This window comes from Rhinolophus ferrumequinum, assembly GCF_004115265.2.
Source record: "Rhinolophus ferrumequinum isolate MPI-CBG mRhiFer1 chromosome 15 unlocalized genomic scaffold, mRhiFer1_v1.p scaffold_54_arrow_ctg1_1, whole genome shotgun sequence".
NCBI lineage: Eukaryota > Metazoa > Chordata > Mammalia > Chiroptera > Rhinolophidae > Rhinolophus > Rhinolophus ferrumequinum.
The window spans coordinates 2437843-2453201 of record NW_022680357.1 but is presented as its reverse complement, the minus strand read 5'-3'; the positions used below and the strand labels follow the sequence as shown (position 1 = coordinate 2453201).

Below are 15359 nucleotides of genomic sequence, written 5' to 3'. Positions count from 1 at the left end.
AGGGCACAAGCCCCCAGGAACTCCTACAAGGAGCTTGCTCCAGGCTGCACTGATAACCATGGCCCAACAGAGCAGAGCGGCCACCAGCCGGGACTGGGCTCAGCGAGGGCCTCAGAGCAGCACGGACAGACGGCCTCGGCACCATCTCTCTCTGGCCACTGTCCCTGGCTCCTTCCTGACACTCCCACCGGGCCAGCTGCCACGGCTGCGCCCAGGCTTGAAACTTGAGAAGAATCTGGGCTCCTCGACCACCCAAACCCGAACAAGACCAGTCTCGACCCCCTGCTGCAGGTATGGAGATCATGTCCAAGGCCTAGAGCTCCAAATGGTCCCTTTGGATTCAATCCCTGGGAACACGCGGATGCCAGATGCCGTCGACCCGCCGATAAGGCCATAAGCTCGGGCCACCCACGGCACTGACAGCAGCCCCAACTCCCCTGCTGTCCCCTCGCTCCTTGCATGTTTGTACGCACCAGCACCCCAGCGGCTAGCTCACCACGGGGGCCCTGGGCGGTGCCGTTGCTCACGTGTGTGGACAGACTGGGAGAAAGAACAAGCAGTATCACGCAGGGCTCCATCCACAGGACTACCCAGAGCCACCTGGGATGGGGTGTTTTAGGAAACCCGATGTCTATATGACACTGCTGGGCAAATAGTTTTGGGGAGGTGACAGACAAGATAGGGGACCACCAACAACTGCTGGTAGGACCTCAGCTGCAAGGGCACCCCTCGACCAGGCCCCACAATGACCACGGGCCCTCCCGAGTCTGTTTATGCCCCGCTTTCTCTGCCAAGGTGCAGGAAGGAGGGAAAAAGCCTGTGACTGGTGACTTCTCACCACCATCAAACCACCCCTGTGGGGCTCAGTGGTGTGTGATCTTCAGGATTATAGGGGGTCCGACTGTACATCGGACGTGCTGCTGGGCCGACTCAGGGCTGCCAGCTTGACTTGGCTTTTCTTTGGTAATTTGAATTTTTTTTTTTAATTTGACTTCCTCACCTATAATCCTATAATCCTGAAGATCATTCCCCAAAAGACCTACTCCAAGACTTAATCTGGTGAATTTCTTGGACTTTAAAGGAAAAGAAAACAAATTCTTTTGAATAGCTATGTAAAAATTAAGTGACTTTATAAAAGAAAATTAGACTATCGTTAACCTTTTCAGCAGCCACACCAAGTAATAAGGAATATTCTAATTCCATCGTTCTAAGTGTGGTTGAGAATTGGGGTCCTCCACATAATTGAAAAAGGAGAAAATGCTATAAAACTGAAGAGAGTAGACAAACACCCTATAATCCTGAGTCATTAACCCACACCACCTGGCTGAAGATGGGGAATGAGAAAGAAAGATTTCCTCAGAGCTTCAGAATTTCATTTGCAGAGGGCGCTATGGGCAAACGGTGAGAGAGCAAAATGGTACAAGCACTTGGAAGGATGTCTGGCAGTTCTGTAAAAATCGAAGCTCACAGGCACATGACCAGTTACAGGCCCCGAGGACACAGAAACGTGTGTCTACACAGACTTGGACACAAATGTCACTAGAAGCTTTAGTCATAAGAGCCCCAACCTGGAAATATCCTAGCCCAAAACAAGTGTCCATCCCCGGGAGCGGATGAGCGTGAGGTGCAAGCAGACGACGGAGCGCCCCCCACGAGAAAACAGCAGACTCCTGACACTGGAAACAACACGGGTGGGTTTCAGAAACATCACATGTAGGGAGAAGCCAGACGCGAGCCAGACATACTGATGATTTTATTTACATGAAGTCCACGGGAGGCAAAACTGATCTATGGCGACAACAAAGAAGGTGGCAAAAGGAGGGAGGGTGAGCCTGGAAGGCCGTGAGGGAACTGTGTGCCACGATAGGGGTCTGCGTTACCAGGCAGAAGAATTTATCAAAATTCACAGAAGGGACCGGCCCGGTGGCTCAGGTGGTTGGAGCGGCGCGCTCCTAACGCTGAGGTCACAGGCTCCATTCCCACAGGGGCCAGTGAGCTGCGCCCTCTACACCTAAGATTGTGAACAACGGCTCTCCCTGGAGCTGGGCTGCTGTGAGCAGCCGGAGGTTGGCATGAGCTGCTGTGGGCTGCTGTGAGCGGCGTGTGGCCAACGTGAGTGGCCAGCAGCCGGCGAGAGCTGCCGTGAGCTGCTGTGAGCAGCCGACCCACGACTGGCAACCGAATGCCTCAGCCAGGGGGAGCGCAAGGCTCCTAATACCCGCATGGGCCAGGGAGCTGGGTCCTACAACTAGACTGAGAAACAATGGCTTGAACCGGAGTTGGGGGGCAGGGGTGCACGTGGAAGGACGGGGAAAAAACATTCACAGAGTGGCACACATAATATTTGTGCACGCCACTGTAGGTAAATTTTTACTCAAAAAAGACTGCAAACAAGTACTGAGCTCTAGGTAGTGATGATTGCTACACATGCTGAAGTATCTAGGGAAGAGAAGGGACGTCTACTCATTTGAAAGGCACCCCATTAGAGAAAAGAGAATGGACTGCTGGACAGACAGGACGATGGGTGGATAACGCAGACACAGTAAAATGCTGTCTGTGGAATACAGATGAGACACAAGATGGGGATTCACTGCGTAAGTCTCGTTATTTCTGTAGGTTTGAAAGTTATCATTAAAAACAGTGTGGGGGGAATGGCAGTAGCTTTCTAACATTATGGATAAGTAGTTGAGTCGGTCAGTTCTGGAAGACAGGGTGTGTGAGGAGCCAAGAACAAGAAAGGAGAGAGAATGCATCCTGCAACCTGGGACACTTCAGGGGCTTCAAAGAGAAGGCAAGATGCCGAGCTCCACAGAAGGAGCCTGCGGAGGCGGGTCCTTGGAAGGGGTGGCTGGGGGGCAGGGAAGCACTCTGTGGGCATGACTGACCTCCGTTTCTGATCGCTGCGATCCCTCGGTAGAAGTCTTCGAAACTGATCACGCCGAGCCCACTGGGATCCAAGTATTTCGTTAAATCCTTCACCTGCAACGGCCAAGTGAGAATATGTTACCCAAGCCTTTTCCAAATTGGTGTGGGGTCGGGGGGGGGGGTATCATGCACATTCAAAGAAGGAGTCCACTTGCCAGGTGTGGTGCTGAAAGTAAGAGCCACCGGTTCCTCTGACCCAAAGGCCACCAACGGCTCCAGCCAGAGAACGGGCGGTTCCCTGGGAAGAGGGCGCCAGCCGCACATGGGACCACGAGTCATGGAACAAGATCCTGCTCTCAAAAGCCAATAGCCGCACTTCTTGCAGAGAAAGATCACCAGCGTTGAGGTGTTAGGTATTATTCTAGACAGTACCTCGACCATTATACACAGCACAGACCCACTCATCCATTCTCACAGCGGTGCATAGTCCTTAGTAAAAATATTTTTGGTAAGTAGACCCTGCACATCACAAATCAAAAAGAGTAAGTAGGATTATTCACACGAGTGTTACAGAGAATGAAACTCTTCAGAAAGAAGATACATGTATATTTCTAAGCATAAACTGGATTTCATCAAAATGTCAAACTTGTACTTCAAAAGACACCCTTAGCAAAATTAAAAGAGAAAATACAGACTGAGAGAAAACTGTTTTGTGCACCTGAAATTAATAAAATATATATATATTTGTAAATCATATCTGATAAAGGACTTCTATCTAGAATGCATAAAGAAATCTCACAATGTACCAAGACAAAAAACACACTTTTTTTAAATGGCCAAAAGATTTAAACAGTTATTTCATCAACAGGACATACAAATGGCTGATAAGCACACGAAAAGATGCTCAAAGGTCCTAAGGAAAATGCAAATTAAAACCACGATGAGACAGATATCACCCGCTAGAGCAGCTATAATCAAAACTACTGACAATACCACAGGTTGGCAAGGATGTGGAAAAACTGGAACCTCATACATCACTAGAAGGAACGTAAAATGGTCTGGCTAATTTGGAAATCATTTGGCAGTTACCTGAAAAGTTAAACATAAGCTTACCATACATACAACACAGCAACTCCACTCAGGTATCGACCCAAGCGGAAGGAAAACAGGTCCAAACAAAGATGCGTATGCAAATATTACAACAAGTAAGATTAACCGTAACAGCAAAAGAGCAAAAGCAACCCAAATGTCCATCAACTGAGGAAAGGAAAGACAAGATGTGGTCCATCTATACAACAGACTGTCATTCAGCCACCAAAAGGAACGAAATACTGACACGCTACAACATGAATGAACCTCAAAAACATTCTGCTCAGTAAAAAGGCCAGACGTAAAAGACTACAAATTATATTCTTTCATTTATAGGACATTTTCATGAAAGAAAAATCTACAGAGATACAAAGATCAGTGGTTGCCTGGGAATTCTGGGGTGGAAGTGGGATTGACGGCAAACAGCACGAGGGATCTTTTTGGAAGTGTGGAACTATTTTAAAATTAGGCTGTGGTGATGACTGCATAGCTCTATAAATTTACTAGAATTCGTTGATTTGTACACTTACAGTGGGTGAATTTTATGGCATATAAATTACACTTCAATAAAGCTCTTAAAAATAAATGAATAAAGAGATAAAAAAGGATTCAGGAGAAAGTGATAAATATTGAAGTAAGGCAAAACCGTATTAGAATGGATAACAAGTCCCTGAGACGAAAAACCAAAGCAAAGGTACAGAACAAGTACTAAAACTATATTTAAGAGAATTTCCCTAAAAAAATCACACAAAAAAAATACATTATTGAAAGAACACATTGGGTACCTAAGGATATCAACTCCCAACCCCAAAAGACCTACTCCAAGACTTAATCTGGTGAATTTCTTGGACTTTAAAGGAAAAGAAAACAAATTCTTTTGACTAGCTATGTAAAAATTAAGTGACTTTATAAAAGAAAATTAGACTATCATTAACCTTTTCAGCAGCAACACCAAGTAATAAGAAATATTCTAATTCCATCGTTCTAAGTGTTGTTGAGAATTGGGGTCCTCCACATGATTGAAAAAGGAGAAAATGCTATAAAACTGAACAGAGTAGACAAACACCCTATAATCCTGACTTGGAATTTTAAGTATCACTATGAGGAATCACTCACGATAGATGAAGAATAAAACAAAAATCTTCTAATTCTGTCCAATCCACAGTGAGCACTTGTAGTTTCTAAGTTGTGGATTTTAAACTCCACTTCCCATTAAAAGGAACAAGGACCCTTGGAGAAATGCCAGGAAATGTGCAAGTTGAGCCTGGAACAGCTTGTAATACCTGAAAGCAAAGAAACTATCAAAGACTTTATTAGGTCACGTCAAAGAACTCAGGAGCCAATCTAAAGAGGCTTCCACAGCCAAAAATAAGACAATATGAGAGCTGATGAGAATGATATTTACAATGGACTGGAACACATCAAACGCATTTCAACCCAGGGAGGCATAAATTATGGTAAAAAAAAAAAAGTAACTAGTCATCATTGGAGGACACTAGTGAACCAATTTATCATTATGAAAACTACTCAATAAAGGGAAAAAACCAAGCAGTTAGCCTGCCTTTCCCGTACAAACTGCAACTCAGGGCAAGCAATGGGAGTCAGGAGGGGCAGGGTTCTTTAAGGAGCGATCCAGCCAAGAAACGAAGAAGGAACGATGGAATTAGAATGTACCAGCCTGCGGTCCTTCAGGAAGCACTGGACATAATCAATGACCCTCAGTGCCTCCGAAGGACACAGAGAGGCAGACCACCAGACCCCAGGTGCCTCCTGACGCAAGCGTGTGACACCACCTAAATCGAACCTGAATCCAAGTGCTAATTTACAGGAAACACGGTGATCAAAGTAACACGTTTCAACAGCATCGCAAGGATATAATCAGCAAAAGTCCATGAGGGCCTTGAAAGAGACAGATAAGTGACCTGCTATTTTCAAGGGGGGGAAAAAAAAGGGAAGGAAACCTTTATTAAGAGACCCAGGAGACATGTCAACCTACTGCCATGTAAGGACTTTTTTGGATCCTGATTCAAATAAATTGTTTTTTAAAAATCACATTTATAAGATAATTAGGAATTTGAATACTGATCCTGGATACTGAAAACTGAATGAATATTTTATATCAAGGAACTGTTGTTCATTTTTGTAGGTGTGATAATGATATTTTAGTAATTTTTAAAAGCACATTGCTTTTTTGATACACTTCCTAAAATATTTAGAGATATTTCAAAACTCTGGGGCTAAGGCACATATATGGTTACATACACAACCGACTGGCCAGGACTGGGCGGTGCTGCGGTTGGGGGGGGCTGGGGGGGTTCGGGGGAAGCATTACAATAGTCTTCTACTTCTGTATAGACTTGAATTTTTCCATAATGAAAACTTGAGAGAGAGAGAGACAGAGAGAGACAGAGAGACAGAGAGTGATAGTGAGAGAGAGAGAGAGAGAGAGAGAGAGAGAGAGAGAGAGAGAGAGAAGAGAGAAAAAGAGCAAAGAAGAGCAAGAAGAAAGGAAAGATAATGGGAAGGGAAAGGGGAAAAAACGGATGAGATATTTCGCCAGGAAGAGCTGACTTTTAACCACAAAAGGAGGGAAGGTCCATACAGGAAACCCCAAGGGTAGGAGGGTTTTGGCAGCAGAATATTTAGGGATGGGGTGTAGGCAGGGTGTTTCCTAGGTGGAGAATCAGAGCTAAGGCTGCGACCGGCATGAGCCCTGGCTGAGGCCAAACCCCTCACCCGCAAACACCCCTCAGGGCCGCAGGTGCTGAGCAGGGTGGCAGACGCTGCCAAGTTCAGCTCTCTCACCATCATTTGTTGACCATGAGCAACAGAAAAGCCAGACTGGGACGGGACCAGCTCAGGCTGACTGATCCTAAGAGTCCAGGATTCTCGAGGCAGAGAGAGAATCTCCCTCATCTCCCTCCACAACAGGAAGAAGACGGCAGCCTCCGTCCCTCTACCCCAGGGCTCTAGGTGTTGGAGACACTGGGCTCAGAGTTACTCATCAGCTGATTTCTTGAAATAACTGAATGCCTCCCTCCTTATCTCACCAAAGTCTTCAATTCTAAAGCACATGATGTCTCCTGAGAATCTTGCTGGGAACCCAGAGTTATCTAACCTGGAATCTGTAATGGCCAATCTGTCCTTAAGATTCCCAAGAATTTTAACATTGAACTCCAAGTACCAAGAACTGAACACAAAGTACCAAGTCATTCACTCTGAAACATTAACCCAATGCTTTTGAAACAAATAACTAACTGGGAGTAGGCCCCTTTCTTTATATGTTACCATGTGAGAATGAGCCAGGATGAATCAAAGTGTATCCATTTGAAAGCCCACTTTAACTACACTTTCTTTGGAAAATAAACCAACTTCCATGTAGCCAATGGTTTGGGGATGGTTCCAATTATCCAAGCTCACAGTCCTCCACTCACAAGCTTTCAGAAACAAACAATTAAGGCCGGAAAAATAGGGAAAGGGGGGTGGAGGGTGGGAGATGAGGGTAAGGGAGATGAAATATTTGGTGATGGAAGGAGATCTGATTCCGGGTGGTGAACACACAATGGGATTTATGGAGGATGTAATACAGAATTGTACACCTGAAATCTATGTAATTTCACTAACAATTGTCACCCCAATAAATTAAAAAAAAAAAAAAGACTGAAAAATAAGAACCTGCCTTTTCTTGGAAAATCAGCAGAACCAGAAAACCAAGCCAAGAGACATACACCAGAGCCGTGAAAGCAAGCTAGCCCCGCCTCCAGCAAACAACACAGCAAGTTACAGAAACATCATGGGAGAAACACCCCCTCTGCAACCAGGTACCGAGGGATGGAGGAAGCTGGCTCCTGCGATGTGAGAAAGTTCCTAACAAGTTATATGTTGTTTCTGCTACCGAGGAGGAGACCTAATCTGCAAGAGAAAAGACCGTAACAAGTTCTCTCACCACAGTTAACTCCAACTACAGAAGCAGGGCTACAGAAATCGTGCTGAGAGTGCAGCACCGCACAGGGAGAAATTACCCCCATTCCTGCCCCTTGTGGGGTGACAACTGCCATGATTATCAAGCACCGCAACCTAACGATCAATTACAGACAACTCCAGCCAACAAAAGGAGAATACACGTTCCTTTCAGGCAGTATTTACCACGACAGACTATATTCTGGACCGTAAAACAAGTTTCAATAGACTTAAAAGGATTCGAGTCCGTATCAACAGCCGTATCAAAGAAGAGCAAGAAGAAAGGAAAGATAATAGGAAGGGAGAGGGGAAAAACGGATGAGATATTTCGCCAGGAAGAGCTGACCAGGGAAATGGAAATTAAAACGTTAATATGCTGCACGTCTATTTACACGGCTAAAATGAAAAGGACGGGCCATAACGGAGAAACTGGGATTCTCATACACGGCCGCTGCGAATGGAAAATTACACCACCACTTTGGAAAAGTGTTTGGAAATTCCTTAAAGAGTTAATCATGTACCTAAGATAAGACCCAGTCATTTCATTCCGAGGTTTCCACCCACAGGAATGAGAGCACGTGTCCATAGGAAGATTTGGACATGAAGGGTCATAGAAACTTTATTTGGGAATTGCCAGAAAAATGGACCCCACCCAAATGGCCATCAAGGTAAGAATGCATAAACAAACTGTGGTGTTGGGGGGAGGGAGCAGCCATGGTGACGATAAACGAAATGTTCCCAGGGGCTCCCTTGACTATTCATAAGCTTGACACCTGCAGGGTGGGCAGGAGCAGGTAGAGAGAAAAGAAACTCCACAGCCTGAGGACAGACCGTATCTGAATGTCCGTACTGAGGGCGGCAGCCGGCCCACCTCATGGCACCCGCGCTAGGTTCTAAGAGCACCTGGAAAGCACCTCAACAAACATACAACGGGTTCTCCCTGCTCTTTCTGAGCCGTCTCCTTCGCTGTCCTGAGCCGTAGCCACCTGAAGGGACCCATGCGGCCCGCGCCATCCAGTTCTCAGGTGCAGACAGCCCCCCTGGCTTTGCTCCGGCAGGTGGGTGTTCTGGCTCCAACACTCAGGATGCCATTGCCAACTTGCCTTGCTTAGATTTTAGGGAGAAGCAGAAACTAAGTCATTTAAGAAGTCTAGAAAAGACTAAATGTCACATAACGTGCAAAGTGTATAAACAGGAGACAGGAAGGATATATACATTCTGGTTTTTTACTGACACTTTTGGAAATAAGCCTGGAGCATTTTAAATAGTCAGAGCTGTGATTTTCAGTTTAAGATTGTGGTTTCTTCTGGGAGGGGGTTTGGGGGGAGGTAAGGAAGGAAAAGGGGTAGAGGAGGCTAAGACCTCATCTGTAGCATGTTGTTTCTTAAGAGTAGGTATGCACTTGAGTGGGAGATTTTGCTAGTTGGTTCGTTTTAATGGAGATAACAGGATTCTTAGGAATGTAAGGAGGTTTGTTTGATACATAGTGACAGGCTTCATTCATATAAAACCTGAACAAGCTGAGCACTCACCAGAGTGGGCACTGTTTTGAGTTCTTAGATCAGGAGAAACAGGAGGAGGAGGAGGAAGGGGGAGAGAGGGAGAGGGGAAGGAAGAGGAAGAGCCACAATTTTGTTCTCGGGACCTTTGAAAGCTAGACACAAATGATATATGATTCAAGCCTCTTACAAAGCGGTGGTGATTTTCTATCTGTAACTGTCCAGAGAGCAGCCGAATAGGAAAGAGCTTCCTGTGTATTACATTTCCTAAGCCTGCCGGAAAGTGTCACACTAGGAAAGTGTCACACTACGGTTCCAGGACCTGGGACAGCGCCAGAGATTTTTTTTTTTTTTTTTTTTTTTTTAACCCCTCATAGGTCTGCTTCACACCAACTACTCTGGCAAATAACTTTTTCGGGGGTTATGCTTGGCAATTTATGCTTAAAGACCCTGTTCCGAGATTTCTCTAGATGAGGAGAAACATTTAATTTTTTAAAAACGGGCCAGCTGTGTGGCCACAAAAGAAAAGCCTGCTGTCTCCCTAGACATCTTAAAACCCCTGTAGAATTACTGGGTTCTGCTGGGGGAAAAATTGACTTCATTCAAGTAAATCTAATGTTTACTTTCTGGGCAACTGAAAAGGCAAGGTATGTTTATTTCCAAACCTAAACTTGAAAAGAAGACAGTAATGTAAGTTTTCTAACACCGAATGTGCTCATTGGGAGCTCAGTTTTCCTGCTTGAAGTACAAGAATCGCTTCTTACATCACCCGTGATGATGAACTGATTTAACTGCCCCTGGTTTAGGGGGTAGGTAGGGCTTAGAAAATTCTAGAATAAAAGCATAATGCCGGTCTTACATGGAAAAGCCATTCCATATGTCGCGCAAGAGACATGGGTCACATTCTGGAATCCAATCTGGTCTTTCAGAAATGGGTGTGGCCATGTCACCGAGCTGTGCCCTGGCTCGCTGGCAGGAGCCTGCTCAGCGCCCAGCTGTAACCAGAGCCTGGCTAGTTCTCGTTGCTGTGCTTCGGACACGGACATGGGTTGTCTCCAGCACCAGAAGCTGCTCTCTGCCTACATCTGTCATCCCTGTGATTCTGGCAGATTGCTGCTGTCCAACCAGTCCAGCACCCACTCTGATTGAATAGCCCTTGGTGCAGGCGGTGCGGGCAGCAGAGAAGCCAGGGAAACGTTCTGACTCCACGTCACCTCTGATCACAGGTTTATGTAGCTATAATTCATATACCACACAATCCACCCACTTAAAGAGTGTAATTCAGTGGGGTTTTTTCGTATATTCACAGAGCTGTCTCTATGTTATTTTAAAGACAACAAAATCTTAAAATGCATAGAAGAATACTTGGGAAAATAGTCACCTGGACATAGTCAAGTTTTACGCAAACATGCTGAGGAAATGAAACAATTTATAGAAGTTACCAAAGAACACATTCAACACTTATGTAACCACATTAATTAGAGGAAACAGGGGCACCTCGGGAAGCAGAAATCCCTCCTGCTCGTTCCTGAAATTCACGTCTGGTGTGGGGGAGAGTCAGGGGGGCCGGCTGAGGGAAGGCGAGCAGGCCGAGACGGGCACTCCTGGCCCCGCGGCCCCCTCCAAGGGGCTATGACAATGTTCCCTGGGGAACATTTTTGCCCTGGGGCTCTTCTCTGGAATGTCAACCAACTGGATCAAGGACTGTTCAGCTCCCAGACTCGCTCCAAGCTGCATGAAAGCAGTGTGCCTTCCAGCCTATCCCGGCCACCTCTGCGCATTCCATACAGGGAGACCACCTGACACCTGACCCAACCTAGACCCCCGAGAGTACGGAGGGGAAAAAAACAAACTGAAAAGCTATCAAATACAGGTACACAGTCCAAACACTCACAATGCTGTGAGGCCTGGAACCCGACAGCAGCTCGGGCCCCTTGCCCACCCCACCCGGCTTGGAGAAGCCCTTCTTTCTGCTCTTTAGTTCTGGGTGGTTTGGGGGGGTCACTGCCTCCATGCCTGAGTAATATGCTCCTGGTGCTATTTTCTTGGCTTTTCAAATTTATACGTTGCCTTTTGTTCTCCGAGGGTAAAAAATGAGAAGTCAGCACTCTCCCCGCCCCCTCCCAAGTTTGGCTAGGCCTTCTGCGGTGTTTCCATCATCGACGACGATGTAAATATTTTTCACTGCTGAACCGTTTAAACGATAGCACTGCCTTTCTTATGTCATTTTTTCCTGTACTTCACAGTTCCCTTGCTTTGCGTTGCCTGGATTTTCTGCGTGTCTATTGCTCTGACATCCCTGCAGGATTCCACGCCTCCTTCAGACCATTGCACACAGTCTTGCTGCCGCCCCTGCGGCCCCTCCTCCGAGCTGGCCGCCCTGCCTCCTCCTCGCGTGGGGCTCCTTTCTGAGAAAGTGTGCGGTGTGCACCTTGCGAGCGGTGGGGTCTGAAGCACTGCACTCTTCCCTCCTCTGACAGGGGCCCGGGTGCATGGGGACAGGTTGGAAACGAGCCCCATGGCTTTGGGAAGGCCGCTGCCTCAGCCCCGTCTCACTCCTGCTGGTGCCTTAGCATCTGCTGCCACCCTGTCCTGATGCTGTTTGTGGATGGGGCCTGTTTCCACCTCCGGAAGCTGCTGGGAACCTCCCTCCATCAGCAGGATTCGCTGTGTTTTGGGGGGTCCTTTCTCCTTGCTGTTCTGAGCACAGGAAGAGACCTTTCAAACGGAGACACAGGGTTCCCATGTGGCCCCCTCCTCTGTCCCGCTCCCAGCACGGCTGTCAGGCGCTCTGCCTCGTTAGTCACTTTCCTTATCATTTATCTGCTATTCTCGCTGCCTTTTAAAGAACTTTGTGGGATATATTCTTGACTTGATCATCCAACCCTTCAACTGGATGCCTTTTTCTCATTTTTAATTTCTGAGGGAGCTTTCTAGTTCTCTGAATGCGACGTCTTCTTTAATCCGACAACATAAACCAAGTTGTATTTTCCAAGTTTTCTTCTGTTCTCTGCACTGACTGTTGTTCCCTTTAAGCGCCTTCTGCTTTCTTTTCTTTTGTGTTTTTGATTTTGGTCTCTCCCTTCCTTGTGGGGGGCTTTCCTCAAGTATCTGAGGTCCCTGACTGTCCCTTTCTACTTAAAAGTGGTCCCTAAAAAAAAGCTGATGAAAAGCTAGAATTGCTCGTTAACTGGGGGCTACAGGTGCCCTGGCAAAGTGACCTGGTTCCTGTGTGGTCGGCTGTCCCAGGACTGGACACTGCGGGGGCAGGATCCCGAGAAGGCGGGGGAATATGACGGGACAGGCAAGCACGGGCAGTGTGACAAGGCACAAATGCACAAACAACCCGGAGACTTCATTACGGGATTTAAAACTCCAGATCATTCTGCTGTCCCTGCTGTCCCTGCAGTGACTGCAGCAGACAGCTGGCCGCACAGAAGCTGCTGTGCTAGAAGAGGGCCACGTGGCTGGCCCTGGGGGCCACTGCCCTCCACCCACCTGCAGGACACAGGAATCTCAGCCCTATGAGCACAAGGAACTGAACTCTTTCCCTGGTGCCTTTAGCTCCCACCTGGGTTACCTGAAGGCACAAATGCACAAACAACCCGGAGACTTCATTATGGGATTTAAAACTCCAGATCATTCTGCTTTAAAAAGCTTTGAGATGTATGAATGAGCAGCACCGTGGGAGCTCGTCATCGCACTCCAGCGTGCTCACCACGATTATCTTCTGAAGGCCACATCCAGACACCGGCCCAGCGGCAGGGCTCCCATCTGCACGTGTGCCGAGGTCCCCGCCCACGGCACGCCTGCCCAAGTGAGTGGTACCCAGAGCCACTCTGGGAGAAGAGCCTGCCAGGGCTCACTCTTTAAGTCCTTCTGAAGGAGCCATCCTCTCCCAAGAAGAGCCAACTCTGCAGAATCATCCCCAGAAACAAAGCAAACCTTGACACCCCTGGCCAAGGGGTGCCGGTGTTCGGCTTCCCTTAGACAACTAACGTCTGACGTGGGCCAGAGAGGCCGAGGCAACGGCTAAGGAAACGCAGAGATGAAAGGGCCAAGGAGCATCCTCTCCCGCACGTCCAGGATCGCCAGGAAGACCAACTCTCCCACCCCAATATCATTAGGACACCCCCAAAGGCATGCTGCACCCCGGTCTCTGCGCCCACAACAGTCCCTATCCCCGCTGCCCCTCTCCCCGCTCACAGGGCTTCTACCCGAGCCTCAGGACTCACCCCAAGAACCCCATGCCTGGTAGACGTCTCGGCGCACACGTCCTCCTGCTCCACTGGCTCATGTGCCTCCCAGGCAAGGACCAGGCCTATCCCATCCACCCCTGGGAGCCCGTCCGTACCTGGCCCAGGTGGCACAAAACACACCGATGGACACACAGCTGGGAAGGAACGGGTGAGTGCCGAGAAGACAGGCTGTCTGCTGAGGTTCGCTCAGGTCTTCGCGCAGAAACTCTCTCACCACGGGGGACCCAGGATAGGAGCCCACAGTCACCTGGACTCGGGCCTCTGGTTACCAACCTGAGTGGGGACGACACCCTGCAGCTCTCGTTCCCCAACACTGAGCAGGTAAGATCATTCCTGCACTGTCTGCAGTTTGGGTTTGGTTCTGTTGAGTTCTTTTTGTTCTTTTGGTTTAAATCTAAAAGTGACAGTTCCTAGATTAGGTTAATACCTAGAACCCAATCTAGAGAGGACTGAAACATTCTAGAAGCTCTAAAATGCTGAGCATTAAACCGTGGTGTATCAGACCACCACTGCTGAATAAAGGTAATTGTAGAACTAACCTAATGTCTATGCTTGTCATATTTTTTTTAAAATTACCAAGAGATCATTCAGAGGGGGCAGTAGATTGGGAAAGAGGGGGTTGACACTTTGTGGGGGGTGAAATGTCTGGCTAGTGCTTTGTTTTGTATACCTGAAACTAATTTAAAAAAAATTTTGAATCTAAAAAAAAAAGAGAGATCATTCAACAGTAGAGAAAACTCTAGAATCAATACAAATGAAAATTCTTCAGGCTCTCATTCTGTCCGACACCATCCTGTTTTTCTCTACCTTCATCTTCTGCACTGTTGCTCTTTAAAAGCGGAATGTTAAACCAAAATACAGACAGCATTTATTCTTAGTTTAATGACACAGAATGATGGATGGCATATATCTGAAACTTACAAGAAAGGATAATACGCCAAAAGAAGGAATTCTATAGGAACTCAAACCATTTTTAGGGCTCCACAAGATTTTTAGGGGCTGCCTGATTATTATTTATGTAAGAGACCCCGACGTCACAGGTTAAGAAATGGAGGCCTTTGGCCAGGTAACACACAGAAGATACGCACGCACAAAAATACTTACTCACTAATACATGTAGAGGAATTTCAGTTCAGATACACTCACAAGAAAAAAGACAAATTACAGCTACAATGATATACCGTTTTTCCTGTATCAGATTGACAATACTTTTCTAGAGGGCAATTTGGTAACAAAAAACTTTTTAAAATCCTTTAAAATCTATTTGGTAACAAAAAACTTTTTAAAATCCTTTAAAATCTATAATCTGTTTCCCCTGCAATTCCATTTTAATTTAAGGAAATAATAAAGATTGTGTAGGAAGATTCAGCTCCAAGAAAGCTTATAACAGTAGAAAAGTAAAAGCTTAAAATACCAAAGACAGAGGATTAATCAAATGAATTCTAGCCCATTCATTCATATGATGGAAAACTAGCCATAAAAAGCGTTGTAGGGTGGCCAAGTGGCTCAGTCGGTTAGAGCGCGAGCTCTGAACAAGAGAGTTGCCGGTTCGATGCCCACATGGGCCAATGAGCTGCGCCCTCCACAACTAGATTGAAGACAACCAGCTGCCGCTGAGCTTCTGGAGGGGCAGCCGGGTGGCTCAGCTGGTTAGAGTGCGAGCTCTCAACAACAGGGTTGCCGGTTC

The 15359-nt window shown here is 46.9% G+C and overlaps 1 protein-coding gene across 1 annotated transcript in view; it reads right to left on the bottom strand.

Moving 5' to 3' along the window:
- The window catches only part of RAB11FIP3 (RAB11 family interacting protein 3), a 77619-nt gene that overhangs the window by 35742 nt on the left and 26518 nt on the right, over window positions 1–15359 (bottom strand). Inside the window, exon 5 of the mRNA XM_033102110.1 lies at window positions 2886–2979. Coding sequence (XP_032958001.1) covers window positions 2886–2979 — 94 coding nt within the window. The remainder of the gene's footprint in view (window positions 1–2885; window positions 2980–15359) is intronic.